This window comes from Dioscorea cayenensis, chromosome 5 (genome assembly GCF_009730915.1).
Source record: "Dioscorea cayenensis subsp. rotundata cultivar TDr96_F1 chromosome 5, TDr96_F1_v2_PseudoChromosome.rev07_lg8_w22 25.fasta, whole genome shotgun sequence".
NCBI classification, from domain to species: Eukaryota; Viridiplantae; Streptophyta; class Magnoliopsida; order Dioscoreales; family Dioscoreaceae; genus Dioscorea; species Dioscorea cayenensis.
The window spans coordinates 18,295,417-18,316,699 of NC_052475.1; the positions used below are offsets into that span (position 1 = coordinate 18,295,417).

At 36.8% G+C, this 21,283-nt stretch overlaps 2 protein-coding genes across 2 annotated transcripts; both read right to left on the reverse strand.

The window, feature by feature from the left end:
- Positions 1 to 14,771: 14,771 nt before the first annotated feature.
- LOC120262164 (very-long-chain 3-oxoacyl-CoA reductase 1-like) lies at positions 14,772 to 17,790 on the reverse strand. Its single transcript, XM_039270236.1, is given in 4 exon segments — positions 14,772 to 15,367; positions 16,674 to 16,743; positions 17,119 to 17,690; positions 17,692 to 17,790. Coding segments are annotated over 4 exon segments (969 nt in total). The 5' UTR covers positions 17,761 to 17,790; the 3' UTR covers positions 14,772 to 15,109.
- Positions 17,791 to 19,529: 1,739 nt separating this feature from the next.
- LOC120260063 lies at positions 19,530 to 21,283 on the reverse strand. The gene is made up of 5 exons (XM_039267507.1): positions 21,132 to 21,283; positions 20,840 to 20,999; positions 20,211 to 20,267; positions 19,974 to 20,142; positions 19,530 to 19,915 (listed from the first exon to the last, which is right to left on the reverse strand). Exons 1-5 carry the CDS (start codon positions 21,281 to 21,283, stop codon positions 19,530 to 19,532), a joined length of 924 nt encoding a protein of 307 aa, XP_039123441.1.

The window sequence follows — 21,283 nt, forward strand, 5'->3', positions numbered from 1 at the left end:
AAACATGAATTCAAGGCTCTTGTTACAATAGAATCTAAGACAATAGAGACACCCAATTAAATTCAACAATAAAAGATTGTAATTAACAAATCAATATAAGAGCATTCGAGGGATCACAAATAACCCTAGGTTCCATCTACTCCCCAAAGCAGCGACAAATTAGTTCCCTATTATAAGAGAACAATCATATAATCCACAAGAGACAGGGAGACATGATTGAAAAATATATAAAAATCCTTTCTCTCTTTTGCCCCTTGAGAACCCGAGCAATTCCCCTCCACTGTCTTCCCAAAGCACACCAAGGATGCTCCTCAGCGGCTCAATGGTAGTTTAGATGGTTGGTAAGCCTCCTCCCTTTGTTGGATTACCCTCAAAGACTTGGAGAAGTTTTCCCTCTTTCTCCCTATGCTTAGCCATCAAAAGTTGTCCAAAAATCCTTAACATAATCTCTTATACCTAACCACTTACAGGCTCCTTATTGACATAAGAACAAGGCCATAAGAAGCTGAAAATGATGGCTCGCGTGCCTTACCGGTATCTTACTCCCGTAAGCTTTGCCTGTAAGGTCTTATATCTTGATGTTACAGTCCAGCTTAGAGTCGTAAGTGCTAGACCTAAACTTCTTTGGATGGTACATGCGATCCCCCTTATGGGCTTGTATTGTTCCTTATAGCTCCTATGGAAAGTCCTTCTTGTCCGAGCTTATGGGCGTAAGCTGCTGCATGTAAGTCCCTACATGTCAGTCATTGTATGCTCTTCTTTACGGGCACAAGTATGCTCTCAAGGTTTTCAGGGTGAGGCTTACGGTTGTAAGTCTGGCCGTAAGGTGCTCTATATGGCCTATTCTTTGGCCATAAACACATGGGTGGTAGAAGGGGAGTCAAAGGGGTGCTTGAGCACCCCCTTAGCCCAGCCAATTATATATATTCAAGGGCCGACGAAGGGGATAGTTGGAAGCACCCGTCTATCTTCACTGCTCTTTCTCTTTCTTTTGTATTTTTATTTTTATTTTTTAAAATAGCAACTTTTACATATTAAAACCTATAGTCTAAAAAAATTATGTTCGGGAAAAAAACAAAAATTTATTATTTGCCTACTAATATTTTACGAATTCGTTATATAGGATAAAAAAATCTGGAAATCTATTGTTTTGGCCCTCTCTTAGATTTTTATTTTTATAAATATCAATTTTTACATATTAATACCTATAGTCTAAAAATTATTATTGGCCTATTGATATTTTACAAATTGATTTATATATAGAATATTTATTTATTTTTGGTCTCTTCATTTTATTACAAATTATTTTATACGTTATAAAAAGTATATTTGTAGAAAAAAAAAATTTGTAAAAATTTATTGTTTAACCCTGATTTTTATAAACTTGGATATAACATATATTAAATATATTTCTATATTTATAAAAATCTATTGTTTAGCCCATTGATTTTTACTTGATCTTCCCTTAAAAAGTTAGTGGTTTGTATCTTTATAGCCTCCTTTGTTCTTTTTTTATTGGATTGGTAAAAAGACAATAAATGTATCGTTCAATTAATCTAAATTTATATATAAAGAAAACTTCCTAAACCTATTTTTCAATTTTTGAGTCAACACCTCCTTTCACTTTTTGTTTTGGTTCCATCATTGTATGTACACATCCTTAATTTAACTGGGCTTGCCACATTTGTTAAAGTAAAAAGGGAAAATTATTGTTTACCCTAAGTGAATTTCAAATATTCCCAAATAGCCCCTCAAGTTTGTGCAGACCCGGGACAACCCTTCAGTCGGGTGTTTAACTTCCCTTTTTACCCCCTATCGTTCACTTCAAATGGGTCCATATTGTGAAATCCCATTTCTGCCCTTGAAGATGGTGGGAGCGTGAAAATCACATCATGTCGACCTTTTCAAGGAGCTTTTACGCTTGCTTTCTATTAGAGCAGATGCCTAGAAGTTGCATTACATCTTGTTCTTCTCCTCATTTGGTTTGTTCGATTTCGATTACTGCGGTTTCGTGTCTGGTGAGAATCTCTTCGTTGCTATCACTTTGACCATTCTGTCTGGAGGGTGGGAGTAGCAAATTTATAAACAATGGATGTTTATTATGGGCCGGTTTTGTGGTAATGATAGATGTAAATCTATTTCGGAAAGCAGTGCGGGTGAAGTTTATCATACCGAAATATATAAATCGGTTCGTCAAGCGAAAATGAAGTTGATTTCCGAGTGGATTGGTCAGTGTACTCCATCTTCAAATGGTACGTAGTCGATCTTGTTGTCGAGGGCAGAGACGATGTACCATTATCGAATCCTCTACGAAAACAAGTTCATTTCGTTGTAAAGTTCTTCTCGTTTATGGTAGTTCTTCTGGTTTTATAGTTATCTAGTTGTATATGTTAAATCTTGTTTTAACTCTTTGATATTCTCGTTTAAAGATATTACATATTTGTTTAAAAATTGTCGTCTCCGTTTAAATTTATCTTTTACTAGTTTAACTATTTATATTAGCGTATAAATATTGACTGGCGTGTAAATTCTAAAAATCTCGCGTAAAAATATTGATCTTTTTCGTTTGAGGCTGAAGTGTTGGCATGTGGCAGGTGGCGGTGGCAAGTTTATAGTATCCAGTGCGAGGAAAAGAATTAATGGCGGCATTAATTCTTACTGCTGCAGTAACATAAATATCCGAACACCGATTTGTTGTGATCGATCGATCTCGGTCCGTTGTGCGTTTCACTTTTTTTCTCGGATATGAGCGTCGCACGCTGTGGACTTCACACCATAAATGATGAGGAAGAACCACTTCCATGGACAGCACTCCTCGTCATCCTCATCCTCCTCCTCCCTCACTCCTCCTCCCCTCCTGCTTCTTGTGTATGATATTCTCTGGAGTCGAGACGAAAATTTGATGATCATCTCTATCTTAAAGGATGTCTCATGATCCTCCTCGTCTTGAGAATCGATCGGTAGTAATCATGCAACAAGTTAAACTATCTTTTTCTTGCCCAGTCGAAATTCCGCATAATTGCCTGAAATCGAGAGGATTCTCCGTGATTGGATGGCGGACAGCAATTAAGCGGGCGTTTTCGACTTGGGGAAAGAAAAGTTTTTCATTATTGCGTGATTGCGAGAGGATTCTCGAGGAGGAAGATCGTGAAAAAACATCCTTTAAGAGCGGAGTTGATATTTATCACTTGAAATTGTTCTGCACCCTTTAAGAACCTTTCGTCGGTGTACGAAATATTACTTTACATGTTTAACTCTCGGGATCTTGGCTTAAAGTCGAGACCATGACGCATTGATTAATAAACGTTTTTATGAATGTGTTTTGTAACCTTTTTAATGTGTTGCGTTCTACGTTGTGCGAGGGTTTCAAGTTGATCGCATGTTATGCGACCGCCGTGAGCGTTCAGATATGTCGGATGCTTGGTGAGTCGAGCCGAAATCTTAATAGAGCGAGGCGAGGGGTCGGGCTCGCGAGTGTCCAGGTCAGGAAGGCGTTGTAAATGTTGTAAATGTTTTTATTTTTAAATGAAACAAACTTATTTGAGTGTGAACTTCGATATTTAATCGATTCTCATTATAACGTTTAAATATTTTTAAAGCAAACAAACTTATTTGAGTGTCGACTTGTGATAACTTATGAAATTTAAAGCGAGACATAGTAAAAACAATTTGAGAAACAAAAAGCGGCATTGTAAACAAAACAACAATGTTAAAGCAATAATCGATTTACTCTTTAAACAATGACAGCGAGTGTTTAAGCAAATACATAAAGATGTTTTAAGCGGTGACCCGGGAAGTACCCATCTTCAGCGTGATGTCGGTGAAAAGCATTTCAATTTAAACGATAACATATATTTTAAAAACAATTAAAATCACTATATTTTAAAGCGGTTTACATATTATTTAAATGATATAAATTTATTTAAGCAGTTAACCGTTATTTTAAACACTATATGTATCGGTTTAAACATAAAAAAGCAGCGTTTAAAGCAGAGACTCATGATAAGGTGAGAACTTTCATTCGGCGATAATGATATAGCTTCCTCGTAGCGGTGACATATATTTCCTTTTTGCCCTTGGGATGGAGGAAAAATACCTCCCAAAGTCCCAATCACATCACGTCTACGTCTGTAACCTGTCATGCTACTAGCTATGCACTTTTTGTTTACCTTTTTATTGTTGTTTGTTCTTTACATCTTCTTCTTCTTCTTCTTCTTCTTTTCTTCTTCTTCTTCTTTTTTTCATTTGGTTTTGTCTGATTTGGTTTTGACGATATATTATGGAGAGTTTTTGTGGTATTGCTAGATCTGACGGGGAGGAAAGAGTTCTAATGTTCACGACTTCGAGTTTCTTGGGAGTTGGTGTTAGTATGAGATATATGAGCGATGGGGTCTCGAAGTTTCTCTTGTCGGTGAAGTTTATCACACCCGATGGATATAAAGCGGTTTGTCGAATGAAAAGCGATGTTGACTTCCGAGTGGATGTGTACGCTTTGCACTCCGTCTTCAAATGTCTTTGTGGTTGATCTTGTTGTCGAGGCAGAATGATGTGCCGTTGTCGAATCCTAATGAAAACGAGTTTTACTCGTTGTAAGTTCCTTCTCTTTTATTTGATCCAGTTGTATATGTTCATTATTGTTTAAGTATAACTTGATCGTGCTGGTTAAAAATCTTGTACTATTCATTTAAGTTAATTGTTCGACTGTTTAACTATTTAATTTAACGTTTAAATATTTACTTTTATCACTTAAATAGTCTATTCTACATTTTAACATATTGATCTTTTCATTTAAGCGGAAGCGTTGGCGGGGAATTGATTACTGCAGGCGCTCTGTTCACCCATGGTGACCACGGCGGTGTGGGATGTCTTCCTTCCTCGTCGGATTATTACAGTCTTTGTCGTTGGATATCGGACAGATGTTTTGGCGAGTGTTGAACATTTTCAGGGGACGTGCTTGAAATTTTTGCAATCAAGCGGAATTTTAACTTCAAAATTCGTAAAAGAGCGAAAAACGTTGGTGTTGTGGATCTTGGCTGGAGATGGTTGTCGTTGAGGCCTTCATGCATCAAAAGGTATAATAAAAATACTTTCAAAATCAAGACAATCAACCCGTCGCACACTAGCGGTCGTGGAATAGGTTGAGTCACGTCCGAGCGTCCAAAAATGGGTAAGCGCTACGAGTGATTGAAGCTCGAGGACCGAGCCCTTGTGCATGGCCATCGACGTTCGAAAAGACATGTTGCGGGAACATGGTGTCCACATACCATACAAGCGAGGCTTGGTTGGGAAAAAGAGCATGCCGGGTGGTCCTCGACGGCGGTGACATCTCGGCTACGACTTATTGCTTTGGTATGTGGATAAGGTGGGCTGAGACAAACCGGCGGCGTTGCGATCGTGGAAAGAGGCGGTGATCGTTTTTAAGCGTGCATTCTTTTCTTTCGGTAGCGTGTATTGTGAGATTCAGAGAGCTTGCGGGCGGCTGCTTTGTTTCTCGATGGTACCCACCTCCTTGGAAAGTATCGGGGTACACTCTTGGGTGCCAGGGGAAAGATGGAAACAATGGTTTTTCCACGTCGCCTTGGTATAGTCGACAGCGAGACCAGCGCCCGATTGGACTTGGTTCATATCAAGTTAGGCGATGCTTTTATCTGAAGAAGGAGATTATAATGAGATAATTACCTTCGTGTCGAGACGGGTCCAAGGGCGTTGTGAGCGCATGATTGCGAGAGTCTTCCCTTCTTACGCCATATGCATCTTGTCTTCGACATTTGGAGGCCAATTTTATGAAAGCGATGTCGGACTTGGGAAGGCGTTGAGGGAGGAATCTTTGGTCTATATGCTTCGCATTGCGTGGGCATCCACGGCTAAAGAATTCGATGATACCAGTAAATGAGCGCATGTCACATCACCCGAAGCCCATCACTGGTTGATTAATAAATCGGATATGGTACATTGGTCGAATTATCTGTTCAGAGATGATCGTTGGGGTGAGATGTATTGAAATGTCAGCGAGTCGTTCGATGCTTGGATCAAAGAAGCTGCGTCGTTTTACCGGTGACGAAAATGAGTCGACTCTATAAGATCTGCGAATGTTGATTTACACTTAACATTAAGTGTTACCCTTTAAACATTTCCATATTTGTTTAATTAAAAATTGTCGACTTTAAATATTAATTTAATCATTTAAATATTTACCATCTTGTTTAAACAAGTTTACGATTATTTAATCATCACTATCTTTGCTTAACCTTATTTGTCAGGTTCAACTTGATGCGCATGTTATGTTACCGGCATGAGTAAGCGAACAAATGGGAGACCTACTTGTCTTGTGAGACATACATTCGAAGGTTGAGATAATTATCGAGGATGGCCAGAAATCTTCGTGTTGAGTCGTTGTGTCGATGATCGTCTGCAGTGATCGACCCGGTCTCGACAACTACGTAGATCTTGCCATCGAAAACTTGTTCAGTGTCGAAGGTGGCAAGTTTATGGTATCCCTTACCAAACACATTTCTTGTTGCGATAATGCGAGACAAACACCAACATTCATCGATTTATTAGCGGCTACTTCACCATTAACAATTACAAATTGGCGTATAAGGAAGCTATATTCCCCATACCCAGGCGTTGACAAGCCTTGGTGAAATCGTGAGCTTCGTTTGCGACCGCTGTGTGCGAGAAGGCGATCTGGGCGTCTAGAGCGAAAAGAGGATCGAGTCATGGCGTTTGATATCCGTGAGTTACATTGCGATTCTTGTCGTGGATCTGTCGCGATCGTAGATCTTCTGATGAAGCGTCGCGACTAGGCATTGTAAATAAGGTGACTTCTAAAGAGAAACAATACGAATTGGTGGTAACTTTTCATATTTAAACTCTTATTCTTTACTGAGTGTTATCATTTTATTTAAATAGAGATAGTGTTAATTTAAACAAAAGCGTAATTTTAAATATTTCAAGTGACGTTTAAGCGGTAGATGGTAAATTTAAACAATTAAAGCAGAAATGTAAACAATGACAACTGTAAATTAAACAATGAAATGGCCGAATGGAATTTAACACTGCTTTACAATTGAAAACAAACAAAATTTACATTGACATATACAAGTCATGTTCTTGAAAAACAAAAAGCAATGAATTGAATTTGTCACGGTTTTACGTTCGAAAACAAAATTGACATTGACATATACAAGTCGTGTTCTTGAAAAACAAAAATTTAACCAGCTTCGACGACCCCCTTTCTCATGGACGTGGGCTGCCCTCCCCTCACTTAAGTATCGCGGAAACATACTTTTAATCTCGAGTAAGGAGCGTCGGGTCTGCGGTGGCAGTAGCTTCTCGCCCAAAGTAATTGCTCGATAAACCGCATGAGCATAGGCAGTGATCGGCAGCTTCCTTGTTTTTGGCGTGGGGTTTCCATGTCGATGCGCTAGTGGGTACTTTGAGGTCGCCCGACTCGCGAACTCCATGTCGACACAAATGTCGAATAGATTCATTGTCAGAAATATGCAAGTTGAGATTAGAATCTTGATTAAATAACAAACACTATTAATCTGACATAATTTATTAAAGAACTTACCATGTCCAGCGCGTCTTTATCGTACCCCTCGTTTTGGCATGAAGAATAATGCATGTATTCTTGTTTATCATTGTCATGGGACGAGGGACATGGAAGTGGTCGTTCAGTGATTATCGGGAGGATGATAATTTGAACTTCATACAAGTTGCGCACGACATCTACGATCATAGCCATAGTGGTTTCGTAATGCGTCGATCTGCTTTGACATAAACGACACCGGTGATGGGTGTGATGGAGCGGCGCTTCTTTGTAAGGATATGGCACTTTGCTCGATGACTTTTTGTATTATGCATCTGGCGTCCATCACATCATCGTGACCGTCTCGCTTCCCTCAGCGAGTGTATAATTTGCCCGTGTGGTGCTAACGGCGTCATTCTTCCACCGACGGTCTTTGAGGTTAAGCGATATGAGATATAATTAGACCATATTGTAAATATTAGAATGATATTATCAATTTTTCAAATGATATTATAAATAATTAAAGCGTTAAATAGGTAAATTAAATGATAATATATAAACATTTAAACACTATCATAAAAAACTTTTAAACTTACTTGTCCGTACGGCGGTTGAGGAAGATCCTCGTCAACTCCTGCTTTCGTATTTTGTTAAGGCACGATTAGCTGACCCATTTTTTTCTTCTTCGGAACAAAGACTTTGCGAGCCGTCTCGTCCAATTGTTGATTGGCCTTGATCATCTCTCTCGTTGCTCGATCGGGGTCTTCATGGAGCACTGTCGTTGAGCCTTCACGGTGTTCAGTACCAGCAGCATCTTCCTTCGATGAGGGGACGACGGCGACAACATCAACCGCAGACACATCCTTACATAGTTGTTGATGTTGTGGGATTGTATCACGCCGATGCGGGGGGCGACGATGGCGGCAGTCAACGCAGACACATCTTTACATAGTTGTTGTTGTTGTGGGATTGTGTTTGGCTTCGATGCGGGGACGACGGTGACAGCATCAACCGCAGACACATCCTTACATGGTTGTTGTTGTTGTGGGATTGTGTACGCGCCGATCGCGAGGGGACGGTGGCGAGCATCAACCCGCGAGACATACCTTTACATGCTTCTTCTTGTTGTGGAATTGTGTCACGCTTCGATGCGATCTCGTCGACCCGCGGTACTGATTTCAGCGATCTTCTCAACCGTGGCCGCGCAGCGGCATCAGCAGGGAGACACACCCTTAGCTTGTTCTTGTTCTTGAGGGGATTGTGTCCATCTTTGATCTTGCGCTCGCTCGGCCGGTTCACCCGGGTCGAGGATTTCATTAACAAGAGTGTAAACTATCTTCTCAACGCGTGTAACGCCCACATCATCTCGATGTCCTCAGCCGTCGTATCCAGTGTCATCAGCGACGGCAGACTCGATACTGACATCGGTAGTCGATGGTGTTGCTATTATTCATCGTCGGCCGACGGTGGAGACGAAGCGATATTCTCCTCTTTTTTTACGTAAGTCTTTTTCGAATGTGGCCGTCTTGGAATAGCCACCCCGATGATGTCGTCGTCGATCGAAATTCCGCGCCTTCGTTAAGTCCGGGTGCTTCGTTTCTTTGGAGGGGACTGACGCGATCGACTATGAAAGCGTCCTTCCGGTGGACCCGGCAGACAAGCGGGAAACTCGGTCATTAATATCTGGCACGGCTGCATAAGAGTTGTAGTGACATCTTCGCCTAATGTCGTCGGTGGGGCTGCCACGGTCGAAGGGGCTACCATGGTCGGGGGGGCTGCATAATTGGGGGACTATCGTTGTCGTGGCAGGGGGGGTTGTTGCGATCTGGCGGGGTGGGGAGGGATTCTCTGCGTCGAGGAATGCGTCGGCGTGGTGGGTTGGAAGTAGGAGAAAGCGGCGTTGACACGCTGCGATAAAAGGCTGCCTTCTCATCACGCCTCGAGCAAGTGGTTCGGGAGCGATAGCATCCATCAGTCGGTTGGCCCTAACAAATATTTTTTTCTTGACGTTCGCGGAACCAGCTCGAGAAAAACTAACATATGTAAACCAAACAATTTTCAGTGAAATCATTAAGTTTAAACTATAAAAAAACTATATTTAAGCGAGTTTTTATATATTTAAACATTATAGAATATATTTAAACGGAGAACAAAATATTTAAACCTTTATGAACAAATTTTAAACTGTAAATATTAAAGTTAAACGCTAAATAATATGTTTAAACATTAAACACTTCTGTTAAACATTGTCCATGATTTATTATCTCTTTTCCTTGACGATGACAAAGTGGTTTCTACGGTAAACTTGTTTCAGGTAACTACTTTCATAGTAGCTGCAACATCCTTGGGATCTTGCCTAAAGCGGACTTTCTTTCCCGTTCGGTCATCTCGTAAAACCCAGACGTTAAAGCGCGACCGAGCAACCCTTAATATACCTTGTGTTAGTGCTTCTCTCGGTGCATCGATCTCTGCGCTCGGCGGTCGCTTGTGGAATGTCCTCCATAAGCCACTTGTCGTCCCTGCGCCCATCGTATCGCCCCATGGCGGGTAGATCATTGACATAATCAACGATCAGATTACGAACCGAGCATGATGTATTTGGGAAGAGGGCGTACCCATGAGATGCACCATCGGGAGTTTGATAAAAATTTTCTTCTTCCACCTACAGTCGAACAAGTTGCATGAGGGTGCTTTTGATGGAGTCTCTGTGTCTCTCGTGGGTTTTTGATAAATACCTCCCTTCGAGCAGCGGGCGTGTTTATTCTTCTTAAACACATTGCGTCGCCATCCGTAGCTGAGACCAAGAGCGAGGGCCACATCTTGAGGCTGAAAGCTTCGGCGAGCTTTCCCGATCCCGAATTTATTGGTGCGGCCGTCGTACCTTTGCAATAGAGAATCAAGAAGGTCCCTCTCTTGGTATATATCTTCGAGCTCGATGAATCTTTGCAAGCGGTGTCCTTCGGATGATCTCCCGAGTGTCGAGGGGTCGTGTTATCTTTCAATTCATTAAGGTCTCCCTCTAAAGGTGTCGAAATAGCATCGCCCGTTAACTAGGGTGGCCAGTCGCTAGCCACGAGTCTGCGACAGATAACAACACATTCAACATGCGGTATTCGCGAAATGTTTAAGCGGAAATATAAGGTTTTAAGCGGTAACCTCGGGTTCTTAAAGCGAGATATTAATTGTTAAATAGAGACCTAGTTTATTAAGCAGAGACAACAAAATTTAAAGCTGTAACATCTCGTTTCTTAAGCGTAAAACCTCAGTTTTGTAAAAGCTGCAACCATATCAAATGAAAGGAAAGCGTACATTATAAATATTACACAAATCATAACAATCGACTATTTCGATAGTGTATACTGACGAAAATCTGAAAACAAAACAAAACCCTAGCCAAAAAATTGCCTATGAGACTAACAAAACTCCGGTAGAAATCCCCTGCGAGACTTGATATCTTCCAACAAAAAGCGAAGCCGCAAAACAAAACCGAAAAATCTTTCTTTGTAACAGAATAGTTAACATAAAACCATACTCAATACCTTAGATTGCAAGCGATGAAATGCCAACTACTAGGCGGGACTTCTCCTTCGAGATCTGAGGTGGAAAGGGAAAAGGCTGCGATTACTGAGGCTGCGCCCAGATAGAGACAACCGGAGGCGACTTGAGATGGAAAAAGGCGAAGACGCGAGTTGAGAAAAACAAAGTAAGCGGCTCCGAGTGAAATTCGTCTCTTGGGGTTACCCTCAGGAACCCCCCATACTTCCTCTCATCACCCATTGAAATGGGTGCGTACGCGACTCCCCTCATGCAGGGCATTTTTGTACTATAAAATTTGAAAAATCACTCCAGATTGACATCCGTTACATGCTTTGGGGGTTTGAAAAACATAGAGTTTAAAAAGAAGGGGTGTTTTGGGATTGCAAAACTAACGGGGTATTTTTGACAATATTGCAAACTTAGAGGGTTTTTTTGGCAATTTCCACTATAATATATATACAAAAAAAGGTTATTAGTTTATTTTGATAAATGTGTCACTTTTATTGTTTTAGGCCCAAAATAACATCCTGTTAGTCAGCCACTTAGATGCTTTTAATTATAACATAGTAATAAATTAAGATGACTTTTGTCATAAATAAAATTTATTTCAATTGAATAATGTTTGCCATTATTTTTATTTTATGGCCAATTATTTTTGGATAGTATGGCCTTTAAAAAGTATAAAATGGTAGTGTTTGTAAAATATATTTTGTAATATCAAAATAAAATAAATAAATAAATATATATATATATATTATTTCTCAATATTTAACAAAAGTTTGAGCAAGATGATTACTTGCAATATAAACCCATATAATATGGATTTTTAAATAAATAAATAAATAAGTATAACAAAAATGCTGATTTATAATAGATATTATTTTTGTTTTGTTTTGTTTATTTTGGTTGAATGTGCGCAAGTCACACATCATTAGTTTGAACGAATACCAACACTTAACTTGAAATTTGGAAAGAAAATGAAATACCGCCTCAAAAGGGGTGATTTATAATACTTGAATTATGCCAGGTGCTATATAAAAAATAAATAAACAAAGAAAGGTATTTTGCTTCAATTTTTTTGTGGGGACGAGGCTCATGTACGCATAGATACTGTACCACCTACACTGATTATTACTCTATGACTACAGAAAATATACTTTTCACTAGTAATTTAAATTTCTCACAACTTGTAAAAAATTTTAATAAAAACCCGACTATTAATAGAGCACTTGTCGTTGCTCCATCCCTCAGTTACAAACACCACTGCATAAGAACTGACTTGAGAGCATTTTTTTTTGGGAGTGACTTTTTTTGACCTTCAATTTTCAAATGCCAAATATATATATATTTTTGGGACATGAGTTCACAATTAGGTTAATAAAAGACTATTAAACCCGGTTGGAAAAAAGATCACTCTGATGCGCATAGGATTTTTGGCCCTTTTTGGGTTTCTTGCCTTTTTACCATCTTCTTTTGCCTTTCCTGTAATGCTAGTTTTCTTTCTTTAATACCTTTCATGTTATTGTTTTCCAATATATGGCTGTGGATTTAAGAGTAAGAAATTTATTTATAAATATCCATGCTTATAACTCATCTAGAATGTAGTATATTAGAAAATTTTAGGGAAATTTTAAAAAATAAATGAGTGTGTTTGATGTGTAACTAAGTACAACACAAAAATTTTTGTACCGTTCTTTGTTTGATTTCTACAAGTACTAGACAAATTATTGTAAAATTACTTCTAATACCTTTTATACTGTCTTATGTTTGTTTTACAATAAACAATTTCACAAGTAAATTTCAAATTTTTTTTTCAATTTTAATATTAACCTAATTAAATTTTGTATAATTAATCAACTTATTAAATCATAATTGTATTTTTTTTTAATTTTTAAAATATAGAAAAAATATATTATATTACTAAAAATAGATGATAAATTCAGTTAATATGTCAATCCACTAAACAATAAAATTTGTTACTCTATAATCTTATTAAATATACTACAATCTATAATCCATATAACCTAATTTATAATTAATAATCTTATTAAATCATAATTATATTTTTATATTATATACACTAATTTAAAGAAAATAAGGATCCAAAAATAATTTTTTTACTGATGTTTTTTACTATATAAACAAATTTACAAAAATGTGAGAGATTAAATAATAAAAATTTATAAATATGATTTTTCTAAAATTATAAATTTTTTTAATACTATATGTACTAATTTGTAAAAAAATTTTGAGTTGCCAACCAAACTTTAAATATAACAATTAATTTGTAACATATCATGGAACCAAACAATAAATTTTCATAAATATTTTTATTAAAAATATAATTATTTTATATTATGTGCATCAATATGAAAAATATATAATACAATTTAAATTTTTAATTTTTAGATAGAAATATAAAAACAAATTATGTTAATTTCTATGATTTAAAATTTTAATTTTAAGATATCGATAATTCTCACTTTTATTTATATTGTATAAAAATCAAATATGAATTTAGATTAAAATACATCTTTATTGTATTAAAAAATTATATATTATTCAAATTAATATGAAAACACAAATACCATCAAGAAACTATATAATATGACAAAATAATTATAAATCAATCATAAATATAATTAAACCTATAATCTCAACAACGCGTAATTTTTTAGTGTGAATTTTTAATCAATCTCTCTTCTTTGAGAGTCCCTAGAAACCCTAAAATTTTAAAAATGTCCTAAAATTTTAGAGAGACGAGGGAGCAAAAAAATAAGAAAAGGAAAATAGGAGAAAAAGAGGAGGAAAGGGAGATTGAGGGAGTGGGAGATCAGACTATGAAGATGAGAAAGGGAGATTGACGAAGAAAGAGAAGAAGGCGCAAGATCCCCATCTCCCCTGGTTCTGAAACTAGGGAATACCATGGTTTTAACCTATCATATTTTGACACGTGTTTTATATGATATTAATTTTTTATTCTATTGTAATTTGATGACACGTGTTAGATTTTAATAGGTTGGAACTAGAGAATCCCTTAGTTTCAAAACTAGGGGAAATGGCATCGTGGGATGTGGAATACATTATTGTAATTTTTAATGTTTATTAAAAATAGTCTAGTCTTTTAGTTGTGTTGTACCATGATAAATTTTTTGTACCGAGGTTTTGTACATATACTCTGACTTTGCCTTATGCTGTACTTCCAACCTTTTACAAATCAAATAAGGAACAAGTGAAGTTGTGCTTTCATGTATCTAAAAATTTTGAGTATCAAACAGACTTACAATTTTATAAAGCAAGACAAATTTTTTTTTTCCCTTTTAAAACTGTATGTTTTTTTAGCTAAAAAAACCATAGATGATATTAACTTTTTTAAAATTTTGTTAAGGACAAAATTGTTATTTCGTTTGAAGGCTAGCCCATATAATATCTATATTGTTTTCCTTTCTATTAATCCTTTCCTCCAAAAATTTTGTTAAAAAACAAAAACAACAAACATAAAATAAATCACAAACGAAACAAAATTATGTTTAAAATTATGTTTTTTGATGGCAGATTTTAACTAAATTGACGATTTTTACAAGGATTAATATGAAAAGAAAAAACTTCTAAATATGGGTAGCTTAAAGGTTTATATGTAGAGCAAAGTATAACTTTACCCTAGCAGCCCTGCACATAGTCAAACAAATCAATGTTCCCATAATTAAACCACTGTTTCCCAAAAATCTTATTATAAAAGAATAACATCAACAGATGGACAGTAAGAGAATTACCACTAAAAAACTCATCAAATTGGAACTCCAAGGATTGTGACCAAATCCAAAGACCCAAATAAGAAGAATCAAATTCCCTGTTCTACATACTTGATAGCTATAACTCAAAAAGAAATCCAAAGAAATCTTCCAACCATAGGACCTTTTCTCTGATCTTCATACCGCTTCCAAAGACTACAAACAACCCTTCAAACAAAGAGTGTCGATCCATATCGTATTAGAACAACAAGTTACTGAACTAGATAAATATCTTGAACAATATAGATCAAAGGGCTTTCTTGTTTGACTCCTTGAGCAGACCTCTCTTACGGATGTTAAGGCAAAATCCAAGACGCCATTTATTGACAACACTCTCTGGCAGCATTGCTACGAAGCACCACTGGACGGAGTGCGGCCAGTATGGTGTGCAACTTGATCCAAGGCCTATCCATGCTACGGAAGATCGGGCGTATGTATCTGATGATGGCGCAAAGAAGGAGGCCCTCTTGATGGATGCCATTCTCGTCGCAACATATAAAGGCAACTGTTTGCATGAATAAGTATCAAGTTAATGTATAAGGCAACAGAAAACAACAAAAACTAAGAGGCATTCGATACATTTGAGTAGGTTGGCAAAGATGCCGCTTATTAAAACATAAAACATAATGAGAACATAGTTTATATACTATCAAAGCTCAAGCTCATTAGTATTCAAGTAAAATCAAGGGCATAAAAGCAAACTTTAGATGGAAAGTCCACTGATGAGTTTCACTTTTCCAGAGTTTTTATTTTTTTTACTTTTGAGTAAGTATGAATATGAACATTATATTCCAAGACAATAAAACTCACACTCTTAAGATTACCCACAGATGAGCTTGCTTCAATTTCCACAAGGATAAAATGCAAGACTTTTTAATACTAGGTAGCATTTGTAAAATAGTCATGGCAGTCCTAAATCATAAAAAATTCTTCAAATCAAATGCAAAGAATTTTTTTTTCACCACAAGAAGTTTTGTCATAATCGCTAGTATGAGGTACAGCTTCTCAAAATATCATTAGCAAGGAAAACCTTAATGATGAGGATTAAGCATGTATATATATATACATTAAATATATGGGTTTCAAATAATCCATATTATATATTATGAACCATAAAAGTAGCATTTAGTTTCCACATATGAATAAAAAAAATGAACAAATCACAACACCGCATGCTTAGGTTTCTTCTAAAAGAGGCCCTATTATTGTCATCCCGTTTTTGTTTGGTTTCAGCAACAGTGGTTCAATAAGCATGCAGTTCTCATGACAGATTTAGTCTCTTCCCCTAACATACGAAAAGCATGTGCTGAAATAAATGTTTGTTCCAATCTATATATAAAAACGACTGGAAGCAAACTAAAAGAATACCTAAAATTGTCAAATTATAGATGAGATAAGATAAAATGTAAATTGAGGGCCAACATCAAGCATGCACAGAGGTCAGATATTGATAATCACTTCCAAAGACAATATGAACATTTGTTTTATTTGTAAAACTCACAACATAAATTTTACTCATATCATTAAGGCAAAAATCAAAATAAGATCTTAAACCCCTCAAGTTACAACTGATTATGCCTAAGGAAAGCAAGGCACCGCAACTGAGATGAATTACAGACAACAGGATTCCACAACAATTTGACTATTGGTATAGGAATATCACAATAGTTTAACTCAAACTTGCTCTAGATAAATAAACAAAATAGATCTACATGTTCACAGCTTCCAGCTCACCAGATATGCATTAGTTACCGATGAACAGAAAAGAAATTGCAAGTAAAAGTAAATGGGCAAACAAGGAAGAACCTAACCTGGCACTGCACATCAATTCCCTTGTTCTTATACTCAACATGAAGGGATTTAGAGAACTCATCAATGTACCTGAGGAAAGACATAACCAAGCTTAAAGTTCCATACAATAAATCAATCCCAAACATCATTCCTACACAAGTGATACCAAGTAGAAATTGAAGACTAATCAACAACCACAAAAACAAGACTCACATGATTACTCTTCTTAAAGAAATGCAGGTCAATAAGCACGGAACAAAGGAATTGAAAATTTTGACTAGAAAAAAAAAACTCTTTTTTTCCTTGTTTTCTAGAACTCAAATTTACTTCAATTGAAATCATTTCCTAGAAACTCACAAGAAATTCAACCTAGACTTATAAAAAAAAATCAGAAAAGAAAATTTCAATGAAGAGAGGGAATAGGTCAATGCCCATGATTCATGAAGAAAGTAAGAAAAAACTCACGCTTTGGTGCCCGCATAGACAGCGTAAAGCGGCTCAGAAGGAAGAACAGTAGCAGCCCCAGAACCAATGTTTACAATAGCGCCGCACTTCTTCTCCAACATCCCGGGCAACAAGGCATGCGTGACCCTCGTCACCGCCTCAACATTCACCTTGATGAGGCTCTTCACAAGCTCCTCATCCACTTCATGGAAGTACTTGGCATAGGGATAGGAGATCCCAGCGTTGTTCACAAGAATCCCAACATCCAACCCATCAATCGTCTTCAGGAGTCTCTTGATGCCATCATCAAGGTCTCCGGAGAAGTCAATGATCATAGTCTTGATCTGAACCTTACGGTACTTGGCAAGGATCTCATTAGAGACGGCGGCAAGCTTGTCTGGGTTGCGGGCGACGAGGACGAGGTTAAGGCCCTTGCGGGCGAGCTGGAAAGAGAAGGACTTGCCGATGCCTTCAGTGCAGCCGGTGACGATGGCCCAGGAGCCGTAGCGCCTGAGATTCTTGGCGGGACGGAGGAAGATCAAGTAGAACCACAGGATGAAGGAGAAGGAGAGCTTGAGGATGTAGAAGAGGCCAAAGAAGGGAGAGGAGAAGGAGCCATAAAGGCTGAGCTTTGAGAAGCTGGAGGTGAGAGGAGAGATCCATGGAGGAAGCTATGGACGCGCGCCGGGGGATGAGGAGAGTTATGGATCTCCAATAAGAGAAAAAAATGAAGGGGTTTTATAGACTAAGTGGATTAAAAATAATAATTAATAATAATTAATTAATAATTAATAAATAAATAAGACAGAGTTGGAGGAGCGTTGAGGTAGATGGCCAGCCCTCATTGATGATGTTGAATTACATTTGAGAACTTTTTCTGGTTTTTGTTTATGTCCAATAAATATCTCTACCATTATTTTTTTTTTGGTTGTATTTTATGTGTCTTTTTAAAAATTTCATACCATATTTATATATACTTAGAAAAAAAAGTTTTTTCTTTTTTTTAGAATATATATATATCTTCAAATAACATATGTAGTAAAAATAATAAAAAGAGACTCATGGCTTCCCAAGTGACATCATCAAGTTTTTTTATAATTTTTGATAGAACAAGAATGATAAAGTGTTTTTTTTTTCATAGGTTTCTTTGCTTGCACATTTCTGTTAAAGTAAGAGCTTATTTATGCGTTTTTATAATATATATATATATATTTGCTTAAGTATGCTTGTACATCTCCCTAACCAATGTCAACTAGAATATTTCATAAAGAAAATTATATTTTACGACCTTTGCATTAAAAATGATGGTAACTCTTTCTACTAATAAACGTGAGGTTGAGGGACAGTTTGTTCGACTCTCTCCCCAAAATTGATTGAGATGAATGGATCCACCTTAAAGAATATGTATATTTTTATCGATTTTTATCTATTTTAAAAAAAATCAATATATATATATATATGAATAATGTGAAGAAGTCATTGTTTTTATCACTGCACTTATGACTTGGACAAGTCACTCACTTCAGTCTGCAACCCTTGAAAGAGGGAATTGATCCCCGACCTCTTACTTCAAAGGAAACATCTTTTCAATCTTGTGTGAATCTATGAAGGGCTAATCGCTTTCCGGTGGCCCCAGATTTATGAACTTAGTTGATAATATGTAGTTGATTTATTCTTTTGCAATGATAATGGATTTTTATTGATTTTTTGTGTTAAAACTTGTGTTACTACCTTAATGTGCATGATTTGCATAGTTGTGATTAGTTTTGACGTATGTTGAATGACAGTTGTGATTACCGTAGTGTAGTTGCAAAACTCGATGTGCATGATTCCCGTAGTTATAGTTGCAAAATTTGGAGTATTTGATTACCATAGATGTGACATTGCTTAGAGAGCACACATAGGATCCATAGGATGTACCTGATAATCATTGTAGGAGAGTCACTACATGTTTCACTAGAGGATTGGTCCGGGGTGCTACTTCTCATCATTGCTTCTACCAAGTTCTTATCTCGTCTTTTTCTATCTTCTCTTCACTTACTTATTCTTTCTTTAGATTCATAGAATAGAGCTTTACCCCAATCTTTGATTAAGCTAGATATTGAAAGAAAAATTAGTACTAGAAGTTTGCTAGTCCCTGTGGATTCGACTACCCGATCCTCTTTGCTTACATTGTACTACTTTCATATTACTTGTGCACTTCCGGATATGCAATAATGGGCGTATGAAGTTTTTGGCTTTTTTTTTTTTTTATTTTGAAGGACAACCGGTGGCGGAACCAGGATTTACTAGTAGGGGGCTAATTCAAAAAATATATATATATAAAATACATCTAAATAAGCATTTGTTCGACATGTAAAAAATGAGATAATAAAACTTTTGATTAAAGCAACCACATTTTCAATAAATAATTGGGGAAAAGCATACAATAGCTATTTATGCACGCTTGAACTAGAACCGATGCCAATGTTAGTGCCAGAAATGTGAGGCATGTGGCTAAGACTAAGTGGAGGTAACTGCATCCGCCGAGTATGCATTTTCTGAAAATGTTGTAGAATCGCTTCATTGTCTATAGTTGCAAAAACCTCCCGCTCAATATAGATAACCAGGATATCATTCATCCACTCATCTCCCATTTTATTGTGTGAGTTAGTTTTCAAGATATTCATCACCGAAAACACCCTTTCAACACTAGCTGTCACAACTGGTAAAACCAATGGCAATTCGATAAGGCGATAAATGAGTGAAAAAATAATAGGTTTGCTTGTCTCAACCATCTTCCTAGCAAAGCCTCCCAAGTCCTCAACATTTATAAAATCTGCATCATTTCACACATCATAAAATAAAAGTAGCAAGTTGGACCTCAAGCATCATGCCCTCAGTTATTGTAAAATCTTCAGGATAAAGCTCAACAAGACGAAGTAGCTTGTGGATGTTGAATTTGGAGAATGAGTCTTTTGGATCAAGGCATGACAGAAGAAGAAGTAATTCTGCGCTAGTTTTTGAAAAACGATTTTGCATTTCTTGTGCAATCAAATCAATGATCTAACATTGCAACAATGATAAAATTACAAATATTTCTAAGAAACATGGCAAATATAAAGAATACTAACCTCACAGAAAATTTCAACACGGTAATGGTGAAAATGAGTAAGACTTGCCCTTCCCATCTAGAACAACCATAGATTCTCATATTTCCCTCCATATTAGGCATCGGGATTGAGTTTTCTTTTCAAAAAGAGCTAACTCCCTCCAAAAATGCCTCCCATCCCGTCTCCCTCAAGTCTTAAAGTCGAGCCTTTACAACTTCAATCAAACGCATTGCTTGAACAATATTTTGATCCTTTTGTGTAAGGCAAGTGATAACTCATTTGTTATTCTCAACAAACGTCTCATCAAATACATCACAAATACAAATTGATAATTCTCCATTTTTTCAATCAAACTTGCGGCTATGCCTCTATTATCATTAGAAGCACCATCATCATGCACATTTTGGACATCTAACATCAAAGTCCACATTGAGATTAGTCAGAGAATGGTAGTATAATGCGATCCCCAACAAGTATCACCCGGTCTTGCTAAATTGGATTCTTGATTTTTTCCCTTTATCACTAACTATCTCTACCTTCTCCAATTGCTTAACCAACCTATTATGGTGATGTTGCCGAAGTTGGTCTTTCCTTTTGCACGATGCTCCCACCGTGTTAATAATCATAACATATTAGAAAAAATCACTCACAATGTGATTGTCTTTAGCAATAGCAACAATCACTAATTGGAGTTGATGAGCAAAACAATGGTTATACCTTGCGTATGGATTTTCTTTTAGGAAAAGTGCCTTCAAACCATTGAACTTTCCTCGCATATTTGAAGCCCCATCATATCCTTGTCCCCTCAATCTTGAAAGAGATAACCCATGTTTGGCAAATAAACAATCAATGACATTATTCAATGAAATAGCTGATGTATCTAACACATGAACCATAGCAAGGAACCGCTCTATCACATACCCATTATTATTCACATATCACAGAACAACTCCCATTTGCTCCTTCACTGACACATCCCGGGCTTCATCAATCATAAGAGAAAAATACTTATCTCTAATATCATCAACAATAGCACATGTAATTTCTGTTGCAAAAGCATTTGCTAACTCCTTCTGAATCTTCGGGGAAGCCAT

What these genes read in the sequence shown, in the direction of transcription:
- LOC120260063 (XM_039267507.1), bottom strand. Translation starts at nt 21,283, where the DNA reads ATGGCTTCCCCGAAGATTCAGAAGGAGTTAGCAAATGCTTTTGCAACA. An exon ending in TTGCTAAAGACAATCACATT is followed by an intron (nt 20,268 to 20,839) that starts GTGAGTGATTTT and finishes TGGTTGTTCTAG; the next exon opens with ATGGGAAGGGCAAGTCTTAC. An exon ending in GTGTTGAAATTTTCTGTGAG is followed by an intron (nt 20,143 to 20,210) that starts GTTAGTATTCTT and finishes TTGCAATGTTAG; the next exon opens with ATCATTGATTTGATTGCACA.